At 38.5% G+C, this 23,691-nt stretch overlaps 1 protein-coding gene across 2 annotated transcripts in view; it reads right to left on the reverse strand.

Annotated features, from left to right (window-relative positions):
* Positions 1-23,691, reverse strand: part of LOC122800784 (collagen alpha-3(IV) chain-like) — a 1,680,215-nt gene that overhangs the window by 687,184 nt on the left and 969,340 nt on the right. For both annotated transcript variants that reach the window (XM_044070045.1, XM_044070046.1), the window contains exon 31: positions 7,762-7,875. In XM_044070045.1, coding sequence (XP_043925980.1) covers positions 7,762-7,875 — 114 coding nt within the window. The remainder of the gene's footprint in view (positions 1-7,761; positions 7,876-23,691) is intronic.

The following is a 23,691-nucleotide window of genomic DNA, read 5'->3' on the forward strand; positions in this document are numbered from 1 at the left end:
CCAAACTAGCCTTGGATGATTTAATGAGGGATCATAGTTTCTTGCTGATACTGATCAGGGATGTCTTTCCTTCTTGGGATTTTACTCTTATTTTGTACTAGTTTCTTCCTTCTGTTGTATAACTTGTTTATGGCAGGGGTCCACCAGACTGGTTTCCTTTTCTTGGAGGAGTGAGTCTTGGTTTTACTTGGGATAACACGATCCATGCATTCCTGCAGATGCTCATAGAGTGCCTTTGTAAAGGTTTCAGCAGCTTGGACAGCATTGTCCTTTAGCATGGGGGCTGTGAACCTTTCCACCTCGGTCTTAATTAAAGTGAAATTTGCTTTTGAAAAGTTTTTCAGGGTTGTTACCTTGATTGGGTGTGGGGGCGGAATGTGGATATCCAGAGTGATTAGTCTATGGTCTGATCTAACCAGCGAGGGGTTGACCTCCGGTGAGGAACACTGGTCTTCCATGTTGCTGATGACCAGGTCCAATACGTTGTTCCCTCTGGTGGGGGTGTTGACCAGTTGATCCAAGGCATTTGAGTTTATAAATTCTAGGAAGCTTTGGACAAGGGAGTTAGTACTTGAGTAGTTCTCCCAGTTTATGTTTGGGTAATTGAAATCACCCAGTATTAGGGTGTTTGGTAGCACCTTCATATTTTCCAGTGTCTCCAGAAATGCAGAATGGGGGTTCTGAGTCATGGTGGGTGATCTGTAGCAAGCTACAATTTGGAATGCAGTTTTGCCCATTGTTAGTTGCACATGGATGATCTCTGATGCATTGTGCTGCGCCACTAACCTGGAGGTGTAGGTATCCTTGATGAATATGGATACACCCCTACCTTTTGTGTTTTGGTCCTGGTTCGGTGGCTGAAAGGTATGGTATGAGTTATAGCCTAGTAGTGCTGGGGTGCTCTCAGGAGCCTTAAACCAGGTTTCTGTTACAGCACAGATGTCGATGTTCTCCATACTGAGGACTGCCTTGAGTGCATGCATTTTGAGGATTAGACTTCTGGCGTTAAGTAGCATTACCCTCAGTTTTTGGTTACTTGTGCTATTTATGGTGGTGGGTTTGTCTTTTGAGCCTTGCCTAAAAAGGCACTATGGGGGCAGCAAGAGCCTTGGCCATTATTCAAAAGCCTAAGGGTGACAGGTGCAAGCCATCTCTTGCAAAGCAACGTGTGTTGTCGAGCATGTCATCCCAGGCAGACAGATACTGGATCCCCTTTTTAATGACACCAAAAACTTAGCCAATTGTTGAAATTGATCATTTTTTCTTTGTACTGTGGCATCATTCTTGGTAAGGGCCGGATGCTATTCAGGGTCAGGGTCATACCAGCCTGGACTACATAATCAGAGAGCTCTTCCATGTCTCTTTTCATGTAGTCCAGGGAGGTACGTCTGAGGTCATTCACACCAACATGGAGAATGACAGAGTCATATTTGTACTTGTTCTGGAGTGACCTGAGTGCTTGTGTTATGTGGCAGATCCTGGTACCCAACAGGCAGCTAACTGTAACCTTCTCCTTGTCCAGCCTAGTTAGTGGGAAATCAGTGTGCTTGACTATAGAGTCGCCTATTACTAACGTGTTGATTATGTTATTTTGCCTTAAGGGCTGTGATTGCATGGCACACTGATTATGTAAAGTATGTGTTTCATGGTTGGTGATAAGGTGTGCAGGTTGCTTGGATGTCTGCTTTGGAGGTCTCTGTTGCTTTTGCAGATTTTTATTTAGAGCCTCCGAGTATGTTTTCATGTATTCATATTTATTTGCCGGTGTTGGTTTAGTAGGTCTATGTGGGACTGGTGGTGTGTTGCAAGTATTATCCTTCTCCTCTTGACTGTCAGTTCCAGTCTTGGGTTGAGAGAGCTTTGCCTGTAGTTTGGCTGTATAATTGCATCTCTTGCATATATTAGTGTTTGGTGGTAGGAGGAGAGGGTTGTCTGCGTACATGAGGCAGTTGTAACATTGCCTCAAAATGCCCAGATTCACCAGTTGGACTGGAGAGTACACTGGAAACTGCCCTTTGGACTTGCCTGAATAGGTAGAATAAGCTGTTTTTCTGATTGGCTGGTGGGGACAAATAGAGAGCCTTGTCCTTCTGGACAGTACAGCGAGGTCTAGAGCTAGGGTTAATTAGTGCTTGCTATGAGTTTTAAGCAAGTGCTTGACTGTAAAATGAATGGTTTGAGTGCTAAAGTTGAAGGTTTGTCTAGTTCCAAGGGAAAAATTGAAGATTAGACTTCGTGGAGCGGAGAATAGTTTAACTCTAGCTAACCGGCACTGCCTGGTGCGCAAATTTGGGCAAATGCGGTTTTTATAGCAGGGAAGTGAAAGAGATAGAAATTAGCCCAAAATGGCCGATAAACTACTAACTTCTGGGATTAAACCACTCCCCCAGGGACAGATAGGCTGCTCAAAGCTCCCCTCTCTCACAGGTGAACAGAGAAACTTCCTTCTATCCAAGTAAGGTATGGGCAACACAGAAACTTGTAACACAGCCCTGGATTCAACAATAACCTAAAAATTGGACTATACTAGCTCAGAAAGGCAGGAAAAAGTATATATATATATATATATATATATATATATATATATTTCAGAAAATAGAGCAGATACAATCAAAACTGGCCCAAAATGGCCAATAAACTAACTACTGGGCTGAAACCACTCCTCCAGGGACAGATAAGCTGCTCAAAGCTCCCCTCTCTCACAGGTGAACAGAGAAACTTCCTTCTAGTCAAGTAAGATATGGGCAACACAGAAACTTGTAACACAGCCCTGGATTCAGCAATAACCTGAAAACTGGACTATACTAGTTCAGAAAGGCAGGAAACAAGTATATATATATATATATATATATATATATATATATATATATATATATATATATTTTTTTTTTTTTTTTTCAGAAAATAGAGAAGATACAATCAAAACAAGACTTTAAATGCACAGAAAAGGCTATCACACTTTAGTGTGTAGCCTACAACAGTTAAACAGATTATTTAAACAGAAAAATGACTTAATTCAAGCGTAGGCAGCAAATAAGTACAATATGTAGCAATAACAAACTTTTAAAATCACAGATTCGCTAAAAAACTGGCGTTTTAAGTGGAATTAGTTAAGACAGCAAGAAAAGCAGAAAAGGTATACTTAATCACTCCAAAGTCTCTCTTTTGTCTATCTGCTGCTGTAGACTCTGCAGAACACCTGGAAGGCACTTGTTGAGCAGAATACAAGTGCAAAAACTGTGCAAATGCATTTTTTATAGCAGGAAAGTGAAAGAGAGAGAGAAATTAGCCCAAAATGGCCAATAAACTATTAGTTTCTGGACTGAAACCACTCCTCCAGGGACAGATAGGCTGCTCACAGCTCCCCTCTCTCACAGGTGAACAGAGAAACTTCCTTCTATCCAAGTAAGGTATGGGCAACACAGAAACTTGTAACACAGTTCATCTCCAAATGAGGAACACATCATCTATAAAATGTGTAAAAAAAACTATCCATATGTCTCACATAAACACTCTCAAAAATATTTATTTTCTCCCACCCATGCATAAATACATTTGCATAGCTGGGGGCCATAGCAGCACCCATTGCTACCCATTTTCTACTATTACTTTAGTGTTTACATGGTGTTTAATATTTGGCTTTTTCTTTTTCTAGAGTGCTAGTCATCAAGGATCCTGGAGAATGGAAAGATTGTCTAGTTTCTAAAATATCTTGTCCAACCAAAAATATTCATCCTGGGAGTCTATTTGCTTTTCTTCTCTCCATCTCTTCTTCGCTTTCCTTACTGTCTAATTTTTGCTGGTTATCTTTTCTGCCACCATATCTGCTTTCAGTTCACTATGTCTTCACAGTTTTCTTGGTTCTGAGACTGATGTGCACTAGTCTTCAAATTGGGAGACCTTGGTTTAAGCTCTCTGCCATGCATTTGAAGTCTTGCCATCCTCCAGATTTGAACCCTGCATCACCTCTGCAGTAGCTGACCTTGCTTTTTTTGCACTCAGATTAGTTTCTTTTAATTTCTCATTTCTCTTTCCTTTGCTTATCTCCAATTCCATCTTCTTATATAAGATTATATGTTCCAGTTTCCCCAGTGTTCAACAGTGGGTTTCTCTTACTGTTGTTTTAAGAACCACCAGGTCTTTGTAAATTTGTACATCTGATTACTGTGTCCTGTGTTCTCAGCAGCAGTTTTGAAAGATATACTGTAGTGTCCGGAAATACTCTAGCTGGCAATTGTCTATTTAGAAACTCTGCTTCCTTTCTTTTTTATATAAAAGAGGCAAGTAATCTTTCAGAAACATTTTTGTTAAAATAAACTGCTCTTTCTTCCCGTAATTTATCCTGCACTATCCATTTCTTAGTGGAAAACAAAGACAGCAGCTACCACACATCTTGGTGATCTAGTATCAGACTTGCACTTACCCAATCTATGCATTCTGGTTATTTCAATGTAAAAAGATATTTTTGTATCTGTATTATTTTTTTAATGACTGATAAAGTATCTTTAAAAGATTGCTGAGAAACTGTTCCAGACAAGTCTATAATTGGAATATTTGAGTGACTAGACTGGTTTTCTAAAGCATCTATTTTGTCATCTAGGGACTGCATTTGTTTTTCCATCTCTTTTCTTCTTTTTATGAGTTTAGGTAATTTCAGCTTACATTGTTCAGTTGATTCTTATAAACTGGAAATTACAGAGTGGAATGTCTTTAGGCCCTCTGGATTGTTAACAGCCATATTGTGAAACACCTCCATGTGCTGTGAATGCAGAGACAGCTTTTCAAACATCATCACCATTTTTTTTTGTTTAGCAGATGAATTTTTAAAGTGTTTGAGTAATACAGACTCCATCTTTCTCCTCTACACACACACACACACACACACACACACACACACACACACACACACACACACACACACACACACACACACACATACAGTTGCAGCTTTGAAAACTAAAACCATGACTAGTATTAACAACAATTAAGTGCAGTGAGAACAGGAACAACAAGACCATACATCCATCTTGCTTATGGCAAACCACAGTACTCCAAGAAGGCTCTATGTGTTGCAGAAGACCAGCTGACCAAGTTTTCTTCTCCACAGAGCTATGAAGGCTACATTCTCATTCAATGGGATACATTTTAACTACGCAGCCCTCAATCAGGTTCTTGCAAATAAACCTAACCTGACCACTCCTGTCCTGTGGGGTATCTCAAAAAGAGAATAATCCAGTCAAGAAGGTTAAAACCAACACATATTTTCTTCATAAAGGTGAGTGTGACAGTATATAAGCTGCACTTTCTAGACTGGCACCAGAGTCCACTTTCATCATCAAGTTGATTATGATAGTACATAACCTGTACTTTCTATCTCTTGAATAAGTTCAGTCCTTTCTTACCAGTGAGCTGAATTTCCATGTCCTCTGTGATGCCCCTGCACTAGCCCAGTAATCAAGGAGCCTTAATTCTCACCACTAGCACCAGTGAGGGATGTACACATTGGGAGGATGACAAGGACACACACAGTAAAGTACAATTTCCCTTAAGAGCACACAGAGATCACAGTCAGTCTGGGGCTGGTTTCTCCCTCTTTCTCTAGATCCCCAATAAGACTCCCACTAGCACAGCTATAGGGTTAAGATCTCAACCAAGTGGTCAAGCCAAAACCTCCAGCACCCTCTATGTCCAACCAGTGCTTCGTGCCTCTGCCCAAGCAGCTGACACACACACGCACATTTTGATATTTGACTTATATACAAAGACATAGATACTCCTGGGGAAGGCTGGCACAGGTTTATTAGCTATGCCCCATTCTGCCCAGACTAAAAGGTAGTTATCACTGCCACAACCAGCTCTTTATCAGCTACTAGAATGCCCTTCCCAAAGGGTGACCAATCCTACTGTGTGATGTTACTATTATCCAAATAGTAAGTGTGCTCAGGGCCAAAGCTATTTAGGAGTGGCCTACACAGTGTCCCCAGATACATATACAAATACTCTAAGAGCTAAAATCTCTCTAAACAAACCAGCCACAATTTAAAATGTTTAAATATATTTAATAATAAATAATAAAAGAACAAGACAATACCCAATAACTCAACACAGTGACTACAGAATTCAAAATCACAGGAAATATTTTAAAACAACATTGCAGGACAGTCTCAAATAAATATATAAAACATCTAAACTAATCTTTATTCCTATCTATATCTAAGAAAGATTACTGTACCCTGGTTACTTACTATTAGCAAGGCAAGTGTTGATGAGCGGATGTTTCCAGGTCCAAACACAAATACAACATGCACAGACTCACTCTCTGAGATAGTTCTTAAATTAATAATACACATTACTGTTGGGTTAGCTGGGATGTCATCACTCTTTGTCACCTGCCTTCAGTTCCCAGGCTAAAAGAAACCAACATCTCTGTGTCAAAACTACTAATCTCTCAGATGTGCAGCTGCTAGGAAGTAACAGAGCAATATAACACACTTTACGTTTGAAACCTTGTAATTATTTCTGTTTCAAGACAATAGGAAAACCCCTAGCTGTAGACATTGTGTCTGTTTGCTGTACTGAAACTAACTTTTTATAGCACATTGTAAAGCACTTAATTTCAACTTATTTTCTTAAAGTTTTGTAAGTTAACTCTGCGTGTTCCAGCTTCTACCATTAAAACATACATTTGCACAGGCATATAGCTTAAATTCATTTCTGTTCTTTCCCAGTAGGGTACACTGTGGTTACATTCTTGAAGCTCAGTACATAACATATAGTTCTCTTACATTTGTAAGACAAGCATATGAATCATATCACTATTCACAAATGATATATGATTATTTACAAAAGTCCACACAATTGGGCTGGCAGTGTCACATCTCTATACAAATCATATTAATATTTTCAAGTGACATACAATTATTTGCAAATTTTAGATAGCTGGACTGGCAGTATTTCCCTGGTGTCACACCCTTAAAGCAAATTTCCATTGCTTTTGAGTAGGCTGGTTAAATCCATCTTCTCATTCTTATCACCAATTTGACACTGCAACTGAAACCTACAATGAACACTGCAGGTAATGAAGCCACACAGTTGCACCATGTAGCCTACATGAACTGAGATCAGTAGGGTTACGTGGGTGATCTATCCAACAGTTACCTGCTCACAGACACCATTGCTGGGCGTATCTTCTGGGGTAGGTCTTAATGACCCTACCCAGTTGTTACTAGCATTACAAATAGCCTTACAAATAAATACAGTTGACCCCATTTGCAAAGTTTCTGCATGCTACCATTAAACCAAAACTATGATGGAGCCATTGTATTCCTAAAGTACTCTGCAGAAGGCCTTAACAGAGGTATTTATGGAGGTGGCATGGTTTACTTTCTTCACCAAAAGGGGCAAAAATATAAACTTGCTTCTGTGATTCCAGCTTTGTACTTGTGACACTAAACTACCCTCCATTGCTTTTTCAGGGGTATTTTGCTTTTGCTGTTTATAAACTCCCCATCTCAATGTAAACACAGCATATGTTCAGGCATCTGAAGAATATGTTGTTGGGTTTAACAAACACTTGGTTGAACTATTTGTTAAATAATTTCTTTAGGTTAAGACGAACTGTTAAATACCAACTGATTCAAGAGACATAGAGTAACACTGTGTGGTAGTGAATAATATTTTCTTTACAGGCTATCGTGTGTCATTGTGTGTGTATACGTGTGTGTGTGTAAATATATGTCCACGTGACTAATGAATATTTACCTTGTGGGCCTGGAAGCCCGTCTCGGCCTTGGTCACCAGTAGAGCCTTGTGGACCTTCTTTACATACTCCAGGACAACCTCGCTGCCCTTTAGGACCAGGGATACCATTTTCTCCTAAAATCAAATTTATAAAACATTTTAACTCATTGGTTTTAATGTGGATGCAAATATATATATATATATATATATATATATATATATATATATATATATATATATATATACTATCAGCATTATAAATAATATTTAAATCATACTATGTTTTTAGGAAGACTTTACTCAGTATATTTATGCACAGCGTGTCAACAAAAAGAACAAAAGAAATTTAAACTCGTTTTGAATTCAGATCAGTATGCATAAAATCTAGCACTGATTTGCAAGGTGTTTAAATGTGTCCAGAATTACTTATCTCACATATTCCTTTACCCCTTAATGTAAGCAATTAATAGTGTATAAGACAAAGCTTCCTGCACTTTAAGGCACTGTGTTACTTGTATGCCATCTTTGCAACAACTAAGGCAACAGACTGGATGGCTGAGAAGTTTTGTTTCATGCATTGTAGGTCAAATTAATATTTATCAGCCCTTCTATCTGGAATTACTGTAATTTAAACCTGTGATCTATGTCACTGAATTAGACAGTGATCACTGTATGATGATCAGCTGGCTGAAACTTATCATTGGTCAGTGAAGATCACAGAAAGGTGTCACCTTCCACCACCAAAGTGCAGTGACCTCAGAAGTCACTTATACTGAGATAGGTGTTGTAGGAGAGTTATCCCTTGCATATGGGGTGTAGTAAGCCTTAACAACAAAATTTGTAGCGAGACACTGGAGAATGAGTAGGACCACTTATAATTTAATTTTAGCATTTTTTCACTGATAGTGGAACAAGACTTCTTCAGAAAATAATCTCCATCATTGCCTTTCTCTTCAAAAATTACACTGACTTGAATTTCCCAATCTATTAGTCCTCAGTCAGCTACTGCCCACGCTATTATCCACAAACCTGAAAATTGGCCTGCACTGTGCAACCTAGTGTAACTAAATACCAACCCAAGGACCCTTAGATCATCTGATAAACTTATACTCAAGGTTGCAAAGTCCTATAATTACTTTGGTGACTCTCTCTTCTCCTTCAAAGTAGCCAAACAGTAGTGGAATCTATTACCCTAGAATATCTTAAAAAACACAGATCATCATAGCTTCAAAAAACTCCTAAAGGAATATTTTACTCAACAATAGCTATGCTCCTGTAATACTGCTGGCTAGTTTCTCATGCCTTCGATTCAAATCTTTTCTATTCTGTTGAATTCTTGTCTTAATTCTACCAAACAAAAATACCACAATAGTTTTTAGTTATATATCTAATGAGTTTCATGTTACTATCAGTAGTAAGGCTTAGGAAGTGTAATGTTTTTTGTTTTACATTCCCTTTTTTGTAAATTGTGATTATTGGCAACTGTAAAACTTTTTGTATATTGTTTGTAAATCTTTTAAAAAGGTTTGTAATCTTTTTTGTATTATTGCTATGGAGATTTTCTCCCCGGGTTTCTGCTAAAAAATTGCTACTTGCCCAGCCGGACATTACCCAGTTTTTCCCAGTATAAAAAAGTATAAAAGCTTATCATGAGCGGTAGATATCTGAATAGATTATTGTTGCAGCATCACTGACTACTAGGAAGTATCTTGCCAAAGATTCTGTACATCCAGCCAATATACCAAAGCTTGAATGCCTTCCTCTTGCTCAGTACATCTGACTTACGACTTATGCACAACAGTACATGCAAGTAAGCTCTTCAATATTCTTTGCTGCATAAATAGAAGACTGAGGTTAAGAAAAAAGTAAGAACAAGACCAGTGGCGGCTGGTGACTTCAAATCAAAGGGGGGCTGCAGGGGATAGCTGAATGGGTGGGGTCAATAGGAAGAGGTGCAGCCAACTAAAAAGGGGAGGAGCTATGCTCAAAACCACAAAAACTAACTTTAATTAAATATGCTGCCCTGGGTGCCAAACCCTCATTATGACAGTCCAATCAAGACAAATGAAGTGTAAAAGAATAAAAAATATTTAAATGCATTGGGTGCATGACAGCTTACTTAATATCTAGATGGAACCAAAAATGTTGTGAGGCATGAAAAAATAAATTCCTTTTTAAATACATTACTGGAATGCCAGTCAAAATCAAGTACAAGAAAAACAAGCAGCACTCAACTCAAACTACTTCTCCTTGCACTGCAGTTCTAATTATAATTTATATTCAGCTTTATTAAAGCACCAAGTAACATGCTGAAAGTAGCAATCTATGTGATGCCCCCACTTGTAAAAATGTTAATTATCCAAAACAGACCTGCTGCCTGACAACTATCTACTTGTTTCATGGGGAAAACATGATCAAAGTAAAAATGAAAAGCAAACAAGAAACAAGCTCAAAATACATTGCTTAAATTATTACTGTACAGGTTATGGACCACACATGAATGGCATTCTGTTTAGTTTACTGGTAAAGCCCTCAGAGATCACTAGAAGTCTCCAACAAGTGTAATGAGCTTCTTAAAATAATGTAATCCAGTCCTTTACTACAAATACTGTCATATGCATTTCAATATCCAATGTTTATACATTATCTAGTTAAGTATTCTCTGCATGGCAACAACAGAAAGGCTTCAATGTTGGCAATTCTTTAACAGTATGCTTATTAAAGCTTACTTGCACATTATGATCTCAGACAAGCTTACTTGATGGTCATTAAAGCATTGCTACTTAAAACACAGAGCAACAGGCACTTTGAGTAATAAGCATAAATCAACAGTACAAAAATATGACAGAAACCAGACCATTCTGCAAAATCGAACAGATGAAAAGCCACTGTAGTACTTGTGTCTACCTTGTATGGGGGGATACGCTGCACATTTACACTGCATAACTGCTCCTTGCTTTGCTTGGACACATCCAGAGTCACTACATGGGGGAGTGGGGTGCAACAAGTATGTCACAATTTGAAATGTCTCTGGCTGACGGTGATTGGCCCTAACACATTTGTCATACCTCTCACCCTCAGGGCAAGAAATCTGGGCAAAGCCATACATAGAAGTGGGACAAAGGCCCAAAAATAAGGACAATTTTTAAATATAAAGATAATAATATAAAGATAAATATAAAGATAATAGAATAGTAGGTCTTGCATTAGTATGAATTTTATGAAGGATATGAAATCTGAAACTCAAATGTCTGTCATTATTTTCTAACTTCAGTCTTTAATGATTTACCACTAATTTGCCAAAAAAACACAATTTTATGAAAAATGGACCAAAAATGTGATGCAACAATATAAAATAGCCACACAATACAGCTGGGAACCTGTCAAAGAAGGGACACACTAATATTAGTACTGCTAACTTGAGCAGCTGACAAAATAAAAGAGTCTACATGCATTTCTGAAATAAAAGTAATCTATAACTCTGATTATTACAGTTATTTCTTAATTGTAAACCCTCCATGTTTTCTTCCAAAATTGCTATTTTGCAGAGGGATTATTAGGGGAAGAGCAACATTTTGAGCCAAATTCAGGGACAGTTGAGAGGTTTGGCTATGCCTAATTCTATAAAGCAATTTGCATGTACCTCTCAACCTGTTAATGTAATAAATCTGGACAAGGCCAAATATATTGGGGGAACATATAAACAGTACTAAAAATTGCTCTTGTATAAACTGGGACAGTTGATAGAACAGGTCTTACTTTAGCATTCATTTTTCTGTAGGTTATGAAGTCTGAAACTAGTGTGTCATTATTTAGTGACTTAATTCCTAAATGATTTGCCAGAAAACCACAAATTTTATGAGGAACAAACCAAAAATAAGAAGCAAAAAATCTATTCATTCTTTGAAAATCTGGACAGTTGGGAGGTATAGTTCAGCTGGGGCTGTCTAAGTTTGCCGCCCTTCCCCCTCACAAAACCATGGTCAAATGGAGCCTCCCCCTGCAGCCATTCCAATGATTCATTACTTTGCTATTTCACTCCATTTACCATAAACAGTAATGTGCATACTGACTTACTTCTATGATGATTTGAACTTCATTTGAAAGTTTTATTTTGCATTTTACAGCACAAACACTAAGACATCTGCTAAACAAACTTGGCATTAAAACTTCTCTGCCCTTGAAACTCACACTCATTGAAACAACATTAAAACCCACATTCAAAGAAAATACATTTTACCTGTGACAGATAAAAATTAATTCTGGGCTGTTTTCAAATCATAGGCCCCTTGCATATGAAACATATATGTGCTCTTTGATACACCTTCTTATTGCTTTGAACATTTTTCCAGTAAACAATGAAACAAAACTGCCCAATTCAGAACATTTCCATCATAAAAGTCTACTCAAACTTCTACAGTCCACTATTATCAGTAAATATGCACAATTCTACAGTCCACCATTATCAGTAAATATGCACAATCTCTGAAGTAGTAAAAAAGTCATCTAAATAATTCCACGTTAAATAAATCTGTAATGAAGAGGTTGCTGCTAGCAGTCACCTTTATATTTCATGGTTTCATCGAACAATAAAGTGTCTGATGCCCCTGAGGAATAAATTGCCTAAATTACATTAAAAATAAGCTAGTAATATTGCAATAGGAAATGGATGGCAAACTGATAACAGGCTCATAATTAATATCTTAACTTTCAGCACGGCAGCATTCACCCCTTATGGGAGTAGAACCAACAACCTTCTGCATCAAAAGCAAGTACACAGCCTGTTGTGCTATTAGCACTATACTTCTCTTCCCCTGCAGCTCTCAGCTCCTTGTAAAATCTACTCAATACTCAACTGCATCTCAACTTCGCAGCACAAGAAGTCTGGAAAAAGCCAAATTTATTGGGGTGGGTCAAAAGGGCAAAAACCAGGGACACATTAAACATTGCTTGTATAATCTTGGAAAGCTGCTAGAATAAAATGCTGTGTTACCACCATTTTACTGCCAAACTCCCTGTGCAAATAGAGTCAGAACAACATACCACTATGCCAAATCACCTGCTTTGTGAAAGAAAAATGCTATGTTACCACCGTACATTTTACAGACAAGGTCCCTGTGCAAAACTGTCAAGAGCAACATACCACTACGCCAAATCAGCTGTTTTGTGAACGAGAGGAAGACTGAAACTTAAATGGCTATCATTTAATGAATTCAGTTCTCACCATAGCTGTCAACCTTAGCACAAAAAACCTGGACAAAGCCACTAACAGGGTATTACAGTCCCAAAAATAAGGAAAAATTTCAAATAGTCATCTTATAAACTTAAAAAATTGCTATAATAAAAGGTTGCATTACTATATATTTATTGCTAGAATAAAAAGTTGTTTTACTATGTATTTTCTGAAGACTATGAAGTCTGAAATTCAAATGCCTGTCAATTTTACTTCTGATGGAACAAAAACAATTTTCAGCAGAGGCCCAGGGAGAAATACTGTAGACACGTCTTTGTAAAATGGCAGGACACCAGAGAAAATCCACACAAACACAGAGATAAGATGCAGACTCTACAAAGAGGGCACCCCAGCCAAGAATCAAACCACAAATCCTGTAGCTATGAGGCAACAATACTGCCACTGCACCATCAAATATGTAAGAAATTAAACATTCAGAAACCTGAAGTCTGAAATTCAAATGCCTGTCAATTTTATTTAACATTTGTTAATCAGGACAGTCTGACTTGGAACAAAAAAAACATTTTCAGCAGAGGCCCAGGAAGAAATAATGCATACATGTCTTTGTAACATGGGAGGACACAAAAGCAAACCCACACAAACACAGGGAGACGATACAGACCCCACAAAGAAGGAACCCCAGCCAAGAATCAAACCTGAGAACCTGCAGCTGTGAGGCAACAATGCTACTACTACACCATCAAATATCAAGCATTGCAACATTTACAAACCACAGATATTATGAGGAACAGATCAGATCAAATATGAGGCAAAAATCTGCAATTTTTTACAAATGGTGGTGGGTAGGGAACTTGAGTCTTTAACACCTGCATACAGGGTACAGGGTTCAAGCCTGAGGTATTCCCTACCACACCACCATGAGCACCTGGGCATTTTCACACACACACACACCTCTATACAGTCAACAAGAATGTATAAAAGTATCTAGGGGCCCTCTTTGCAGTGTACCGCTGCAGCTGTTTTGAAAGCTAAACTGGCAAACAGTCAAATCTTTGATTTATTAATCAGATAAGTGAAATACTCCTTCTTGGACCCTTTCACTCGTGAACTGGGCCTCATGTACAAAGGTGAATGTAATATATGGAGAAAATCGGATTACCAATCACCAATCATGTTTTTGCAAAGTTTGAGGGGAATTTGAGTACATTCTGACTTCAAAGCCTGCTCACACTTCAAAACTGACCCCTGCAGCTGTAAAGTAGAAATCTTAAACCACTCACTCGCAGTGATAACTCAGACATTATGTTAAAAATGTACTGAAAAACAGCTTGGTATGTGCAAAATAATAGATACACTTTTTCAAGCCTTGAATGGGCCTGCAAAAAGTGTGACCGGGGGGGGGGGGTGTAGATCTCTTGAAGTAACTTGGCTAGATAAAACAAAAACATGAGTGATTCTTTTATAATTCTGTAGGTAACAAAACAAAGAGTATGCTGTAAACTTACTGTTGAAATTGCCATAGCAATATAGAGAACGAGAGCAAGAGATTATTTTGTTCTAGTGATGCAGGAGTTAAGATTCCATATTAACTTCAGGAAGCATGACTCAACTTTTGCCAGCATTATGAGTCAGTTGTTGCCAGCGTTACCACGAAAAACAGAAAACCAATGTCCTTGAAAAAGATTTCAAAACTTGTGAGTGATCTGTTCTTCACTCGAATACAAAAGCATATCTGCATGGTCCCAAAGACAAGACAGGAAAGAGAGAAAACCACATATTCTTACATTCAACTCCTGCATAATGAACTAAAACATGGGTTTAAACAACCTTTACATTCACACCACATAAAACTAGCTGAAATATATATATATACCTATTCAGAAATCACCATACCTTCAAACAGTAAAAAGCATCATAAATACATGCACACAGTAAAAAGCATCATACATACACACACCACCATCTATTCAAACAGTAAATAAGCATAACTTCATATAGTAAAAAGCACCATAATGTCAAACAAACACACTTACCTGTCCCGGCTGTCCATAATATCCAACGTACATCCAAATGCTGCCCGCGCAATAATGCAAAGACCCGCGAGATTCGCACGATCCAAACCCTAATCCACAGTCCCGACGCTGACTGCTGCTGTTGCAGTCCGGCCCCGACGCTTTTTCCCAGTGAGTCTGTGCACTTTAAAAGTGCACAGACGTCTCCTATGTTTCCCTACCTGGATTGCCAGACTGCCGCGAGCATGCGCAGTAGACTCGCAGTAGTCTGGACTACTGCGCATGCGCGAAGTCCGCGAATTTTAAAAAATTTCTTTTTTTTTTTTTTTCTTTTTTTTGGTTGAGGGGGCTGCAGTCCGGCAGCCCGATAGCATGGGCCGCCCCTGAACAAGACTCAAGTCAGAGGGAGGGGACAGGAAAGGGTAGGCCAAAGAAAAAAGAGAAAAGGGTTTTGGAGAGATGGTGCAGATAAATACCAAAATCCAGAGCAAAGGAGAAAAGCGAACCAGTTCAACTGTAGCTCACTGCCAAATTTATTCAAAATAAAAGATGAAAAACATATGAGATCAAGCGCTTTCGCCTGGATCAGTACCAGGCTTTTTCAAGATGAGTTTGCACTCACAAAAACACAGATTTATATACTACAAGTAATAATATCACATGATCAAATGTGTTAACAGCTTAGTTGATAGGCAAATAAATTAATAGGCAAATACATTGTTAATTGATAACCTAGTGCAAACAGAACCACTGAGCCATGCTCTTAAAAAATTGTAAGCCATGCAGTGATAAAAACACTTCTGTAAAACAATAAAATGTTAAAAAACATTGATAAACATTAAAAAACATTGAAAAACATTAATGCATCATTAATCAATCCTAAAAATCTTTTTTTTTAAATCTATGTTAAAGTGGGTAAATGAATAAATAGAACCTATAAAATCACAGTGTGTGTGTTCAATACACTTTATGCAAAAAATGCCTACAAAAAGTGATGAAATTTATTAGTTGATAAATAAATAAAACTATCTGTTGTATAAAATGGACTCAGCCATAAAAACTGTACTTTTATAAATTATAATTTTATAATTTATAATTTAGCCCTTCTTAATTTAAGGACACTAGCAATGCTGACACTGTCATTCAGGCCTGGGTTTTTTGTGGCATTCAGTTTAAGTTGCCACAATAGCTCCTTATACTCAAGCCGGGCCTCCCAGTCCTCTCCTTTACTGTCCTGCAGAACTTGCTCTAATATGTTTTTCGTCTTTTATTTTGAATAAATTTGGCAGTGAGCTACAGTTGAACTGGTTTGCTTTTCTCCTTTGCTCTGGATTTTGGTATTTATTGAGATGGTGCAGATACTGCATCTGTATTCAGTCATCTAGTCTTATAGTAAGTTCTTACACAACTGTACTGTGTTCTTCACTAGATCACTGTTGCAGTATTTCCCAAGCTTACGTATGAAATGGGTGGAGGAGTGAAGAAAAGGGTGGGAGTCCAACATACCCTAAACAGTGGATCTGGCAAAGATAGTTTTATTCCTAGACAATACAACAACCTTGTAATGTTTTGTGAAGGTGTGGAAGACCAAGTGGCTGCTTCTAGAATACTTCTTAAGACCCTTGAATAAGAAACCAGATGAAGCAACAGTCCTAAAAGAATGAGCTTTGACTTTGCTTTGAAGGGCTTTCTTATGGAAAGTGTAACAAAAAATATGGCAAGATAAAGTCATGAAATGGTCTGTTTGGAAACAGGAAAACGTATTTTTTTAATCCCCATAAGACACAAAAGCTGAAATGATTTTTTGAAGAGCTTAGTTTTGTCTGGATAGAATCTAAGCTACCTGTGAATGTCCATTTAATAAAGCATTCCTTTTCCCTTGATTTCAGGAATGGGGAAAATAGGTAACTAGATGAACTGGTTCAAAAACATTTCATTTATAACTTTGGGCATAAAGAAAGGGTTAGTCCTAAAAGAAATCCTATCTGTATGAAAAATCAGAAAAGGAGGGGAAGCTATACAATGTTGTAGCACTGAGAACTCTTTTAGCTGAAGTTAAAGCCACCAACAAAACTGTCATCCATGGAGTAAATTGTCATGCAGCCCAACACCTTAGTCATTGGTGATTTTAATTATCCTACCATTGACTGGGAAACATACATGATCCCAAACATGTTGTCAGAGAGGTTCTTGGAATTTGTCAATGCAAATGCTCTGGGATAGCTCGTCAACACAACCACAAGAAGCTCGAATGTTTTGGACATAGTTCTCACTAATATGGGAGAGCACTGCACCACTCCCTGTGTGATGTCCTCCTTGGCAAGATCAGACCATAAATCAGTCTTGTTTAATGTAATTTTAAGACCAGATACCCCATCAAGCTCAAAAACACTTAAATAAATGTTCAAAGAAAAATGACCTCCACTAAGTGATGGTCTCAGAAGGTTCAAAGCCCTCTCAAATGCAGATAACATGGACTCCTATGCAGAGGTGTAGACCAATGCCCTGTATAACCATTTAAGCATTTGTATAGAATCAGCTGTACCTGACCAGATTAAAACAAGGTCTTGCCAAAAAAAAAAACAAGCCACCCTGGTGGATCTTTAGTATAAACAGGCTATGCAACAAGAGAAAGAACCTAATGTCCAAGAATAAGAGGGAACTGGCTCAGCAGAGGAAGCAATTCCTCTCTAGCTTGAAAAAAACAAATTAGAAATCTTGTCAAGTCCTCCAAAGCTAATTACAAAGCAGAAATAGCCTCCCTAACTAAGGATAGTCACAAGGGAATACCCAGCTATGTACTGAACTAGTTGTAGATGGCACTACTCATACTCAACTGGAGGTAATAACCAACCTGCTAGCTGACAGATTTGGAGCAAACCTTACCCCCCTGTCCTCTCTAGTCATCCCCCAGGGTATCCCTGTACCATTTCTCAGCCTATTATCTCAAGATAGCAGGTCATTTTGGTGCTCTCCAAGGCCAAAAACACAACATGGATGGGACCAGATAACATCTTTGGTTGCCTTTTAAACAGCTTAAAACATAACCTAACAGAGCCACTTGGATCCCTGTTTAACCACAGTCTGTGAACTGGCTATGTTCCTACAGAATGGAAGACAGCAACAGTAATTCTTCTGCACAAAGGGGGACCATTAACTGACCCTGGGAACTGTAGTCCATAAGCATTACTAACCTCATGCAGGGCCATAGAATAAATCATTATGGACCTTATTAACAAGGACATAGGTAATCTCCAATCTCCGGACCCAACCTAGTTTGGATTCATTGAAGGTAGATCATGCCTGTTAAACATGGTTAAATTCTTTGAGAAAGTCACCAAAGACCTAGAAGAGGGAAAGGCAATGCATACTACCTATCTTGCTGTCCCTCTGCCTGCCCATAGCTTATCTTCTTGGCTGTTTGTGATGTAAGAGTGTTGCCATGTGTGTGTGGCCTGCTTACAACATTTGGGACTTTCATAATACACTGCCTCATTAAGGTATTACACACCTCACTTTTTACCCTCATCTTAAGTTCATACCTCAAGTACATGAGAGTCTGTTATCATGCTTGGGAGGATCTTCTGTTCATAAGGACCCCTTCATGCATCCTGCAATTTGAGCATCTACTAATGTATGTTTATTCAATATAAACTGATACTATAAGTAGCTACTGCATGTGTAGCAGCTACCCGAACATCACCACACTGTGAGCCTGTACCTAGTGGTCCTCAGAATGTTTTCCCTGCTTCACCCCCTCTCTGCCCAAGTCATAGCCCTCATAGTGACCTCTCCATAGGATGCCTAGCTTTATCTAGTGGCCCAGCTATCTCCTAGTCTCCCCAACTCCCTTCCCTCCACACCAGGTCATGCTGCCCCTTATTACTATCTCTTACAACTCTGGTGTGTTTGTTACTCCACTATCGGTCCACTTTTCCCTATTAATATCACATTTTACCTCTACTTTTATGTTTACAGAGACATGTGACAAGGCCCTCCCCTAATTAGTATGCACATTTAAATCCAAACAATTTAACATTAGCTATATCTCTAACATTTAGCTTACTGATTTTTTTGGCACATGGAGCCCTTCTAGGTCCTACCCACTCTGTTCACCCTTGCGGTCCACTTGGGCTCACTCCACTCCTCTACCCTACCCCCTTTCCCACACACCCCTGCTTTCATTACATTTATACCTAACGTAAATACACCCTACACTTCACTCTACCGATCCTCACCTTTGCTTCTCCATATCCTTTACAATCTCCACCTACTCACTCTACCCTCTCCCCTCTCTCTCACTCTACTCCACCATCACACCTATACACACACCATCTATTTCTACTACTCCATAATAACCAATACTCTTCTAATCCACTTTATTTACCTCACCTATAGCTCCACCCCCTCCACTCATACCAAATCATACATTTCCACTCTGCAGTGCTTCCACTGTCCACTCATTACTCACAATTTCATAATTATTCTAACATTAACCCACAACTCTATAACCACTCAACCACTCTCCTCTTACCTTTCAAACACTTGCACACCAACCCCCCTATTTCATCAGCTTCCAGATATTACAAACAGGGGTGTATCCAGGATTTTAAGATTTGTACTCACAACTCCCAGTCTGCTGCCCCACCACCAAACCACACCCACGTCAACACATTGATCTCCACCCACATCCCTTACAGATTGCTGTTCAAGCCACATCCCCCTCACAGTGTTGCTCTCTCTCCCAGACCTGGCAAATACACGCCAGGATGCTAATCATTTATATGATGAAATAATAAAACAAAAATGGATATTTCAGTTCAAGTGTGGAAAAGCATTTAAAGTAGATTACCACATTTACATTATGGCTAACTGAATCCAGATGAGCGCTCATGAGTGCATTTTTAACACTGCGTGGCACAGCTCTCAAACATCCATCATACAAGTGCTCACATGACTGGCCTCTTGTTGTAGTGTTACAGTTCGAGAAGTCACATTGCTGTCCCACAAATAATCTTTGTACCATGTCAAGCTGGCTACTCACAGCGGTCCATTCAGTTCACACAGTTATAACTACACCAAGGAATTTCAAGGAATCTACCCAACTAACCACTGAATGTCATATTCATACACCAAATTTACATAGGTACATACAATATGTCAAATAAACCAGGATAACTATAGCTACCAGTGACAGAAAAGTGCACCGATCACTCATTGTGATATAAAAATGTTGAATACAGCAGTACTGCCTGATCAGATTGTCTATCTGTCCATCTGTCTATCTATCTATCTATCTATCTATCTATCTATCTATCTATCTATCTATCTATCTATCTAGCAATCTATCATTGATCAGGCCAGTCCCTCTAGGCCAGAAGCTTCTTTTCAGGGGACCCCAGGTATTATTCATACTGACTACAGGAAATATGGCCAGGTCACAGGTTAGCATTCTCTATTTTTATCTTAACCAGATTCTCCCCACAATTCCTTGTCACAAATTCTCTAAATGACTTCACTCACTGCACTGCTTAAATCATATTTCCAGAGAATAGAAGAGTGTCTTTACTAGCAACTCTTGAATAACCATCAAAGGACCTCTTTCTCATGAATGCTTGCTCACTAAATTCATGCAATGTCACCTCCAATGCCAATAAACTCTCCATCGCCAGACGTACGGTGTCCCAAGCTCTACCTGTTTGGTATTGAAAACATAATCAATAAAATTCCCGGTGACAACCTTCAAAACAATATTATAACTCTGCAGACCCTACATCAGCATTTAGTGTGTTACTTATCATACTGGCCACAATACAAGAGAAGCTTGTGGTTTATAAAATCTAATGCTGAACTATTTCATTCACTCCTCTTATGCTGCAGTATGTTTCCTAAAATATAGAACGGTGCCATTACTAAACAGATTCCAAAAACAACCCAAATGCACACCCATTTCAATACTCCAAATGCTTGGTAAAGTGCCAAAAAAAATTAGATTAAGTGTGTTGCTGACCAAGTACTCCTATTCCCCAACCACCATGGATTCTGGGCCAAAAGGACCACAACATCAGCTATTGAGACAGTAAGTGATGACTTCCAAGTGGATACAGCAAACAGCAAGTCACAGTAGCAATTGTTTACATCTAACCAAAGTAGTTGACATGGTAGCCCAGCCACTCTTTCACACTACCCTTCTAGCCCATGGTATTCAAGCCAAGCTTCCAATACTTCCTCATCTTTCTTTCCAACCATAATTTCAAAGTTTAAATAGGCTATTCATCCTCAACCAAAGCTCCCAACTCAAATGAGTCCCCTGGGGCTCCATTCTATCATGCCTGCATTTCTTCATTTACTTCAAAAGACTCCCAACAGACCTCCCAAGTCTCTGCATCACTGTCTATGCCAGCAGCATGGTTATCTACAGATCTCATCAAACCCCTCACAATATTAACGTTCAACATCAATAAGACCTCCTTCCCCTTTCCTTTTTCAAATGGTTAAGCTCAGAGTACCTGACTGTGTGATTTAACCACACCTTTTCTATATTAAACACCATATTCTGGAAAACTATAATGCCAGCTGTAAGAACTAATTCACTCCACTGCAATTCAGGAAAGCCTAAAACATTACCTCACTTAATTAGTAGAATGATAACTTAACCCATGTAACATATTACAGCTGCTACCTAATTTCTTTAAAAATAATTATGCCATCACTAGCCAGCAATTTTTGAACACCTTAACCAATGCAATTTAAAGGCTCTGTTCCAGTTTCTCCATCCAACTACCCCAGCTCCTCACCATACCCCCTTAACACTCCTCTTTGCATCCTCCTCCTTCCTTCTCACTCCCCTGTTCCCATTCTTCTCGCTTAACATCTAGCTCTCAATACTTCCATTTTTTGATAGCGTACTCAATAAACAATTCTCTCTTAACTGACTGCTTCCATCTCTTTTCCTCTGCACCTTCCCACCACTCATGCTTCTATTAACACCCAGCATCACTCTTGTTCTCATTCTACATTTTTTATTTATTTATCTATTCTTTGTTGACTGGGTTAGTCCCAAAGCTTAATGTTAAAAGATGACCAAATAATCATCCCCTATAAACTGTGAAGATGAATGGTTTGAAGGATACATAAACAATATCAGGAAATAGTGCCTGCCTTAATACCCTCAAAAAATAAAAAGTTAGTTACCTTCTGTGCACTTCCATGCTGTTATATTGGAATGAACATGAAAGATCAAATGCCCATCATCATAAATTTCAAGTTATTGCTGCCATACCCACAACAGCATGCCTCTTTTCTCTTACCCCTAAGCCAGCTACTTTTTGTCTACCTGTCTGGTATTAGACTTTAACAAAAGTAAAAGAATATACAGTGACAGTAATATAATATAACTTGTTGCCATCAAATGTGGATATACAGCATGACTCTGTACCCCTACTCACAAAAGATAGCCACCTGCCTGATATTTGACTTTGAGGAAAGTGGAAAAAAATCATTTTAGAAACATATTTAAACTTGTTTTGCCTAGACAGTATGATACCTTAGATAAAGTATGGAGACCTTCTCTGCACACTTCTGAAATTTGAGAATAAGGAACATTAAAGAAATAATAACCAAACAGTCACCAGCAAGAACATCAGCCAGAAGAGTTATTTGCTCCTCATGCAGTGTGTATCTTTAAATAAAAATATTGGTATTTGTCTACAGATTAAAACAAAGTTACACTGCCCCTGACAAGCCAGGTCTATCACTAGATGTACACAAATGCATGCATATGTATCCTACACACACACACACACACACACACACACACACACACACACACACACACACACACACACACACACACACACAATTGCTACCTTGGCTGTTGCAGTTTAATATAATAACTGTGGGTAACAGATTACACAAAATAATAAAACATACTACTTGCCAGCTTGTATAAAAAAACTTCTTCAAAAATGTCATTGTTCTCAAATGCTTGCTAAGTTACAATTGCTTACCTTACCCTGCCCTACATGTTCAGGACTGAGACATGCTCTCTGTCAAGAGGAAAAGAACAGAAGACTTTACTGAAGAAAACCACAGCCAGACAAAGCAGTTAGTCTAGAGTCTGAGATCAGTAAAATAAAAATAAAAAATAAACAAGGATTAGCAGCCAGTACACAAGTACACAACAGAAATAGCCACAATCTCTTCCCCTCCCTTCTAGCACAACACTTTCTGCAGACATTATAGGTACAGGCAGCACCACTACTCACTGAAGCAATACTGGAGAAAGAACTAAGGGAAATCCACACCAGGGCACCAGGAGATCATTTTGATTTCTTACAGCCCCCCCCCCATTCCAGATAGCGTTAAGTTGTCACTTAGCTCTCTTTAGACAACGTATTTCCAATGCAGTCTTAACCAAGGTATCTTTTGCATTATGTGACTATCGTTTATTTAGTTGTCTTTCATTTTTTTCTGTTTGCCTCTACATATAAAACAGTAAATACTTCCTTCCTCAACTATTATTACTAACATCAATATCATTAATGTATCCAATGATATAAATGTTAATTGGGGTACAACAGAAGAAAAATCTGCAGACAAAAAAAGTTTAATAAGAAACAGTTTCTGAAAAGTGTTATAGTTAACTGTGTTCTAAAACAGCCATCATCAAAATTAAAACACATACTGCATCTGAACTGCCAAGCCTGTAATGCTGCACAGGCAAGTGACAAGATGTTGCTTGTT

The sequence above is a fragment of the Protopterus annectens genome, chromosome 4.part1 (genome assembly GCF_019279795.1).
Source record: "Protopterus annectens isolate FY-2018-M chromosome 4.part1, PAN1.0, whole genome shotgun sequence".
Classification (NCBI taxonomy): Eukaryota; Metazoa; Chordata; order Ceratodontiformes; family Protopteridae; genus Protopterus; species Protopterus annectens.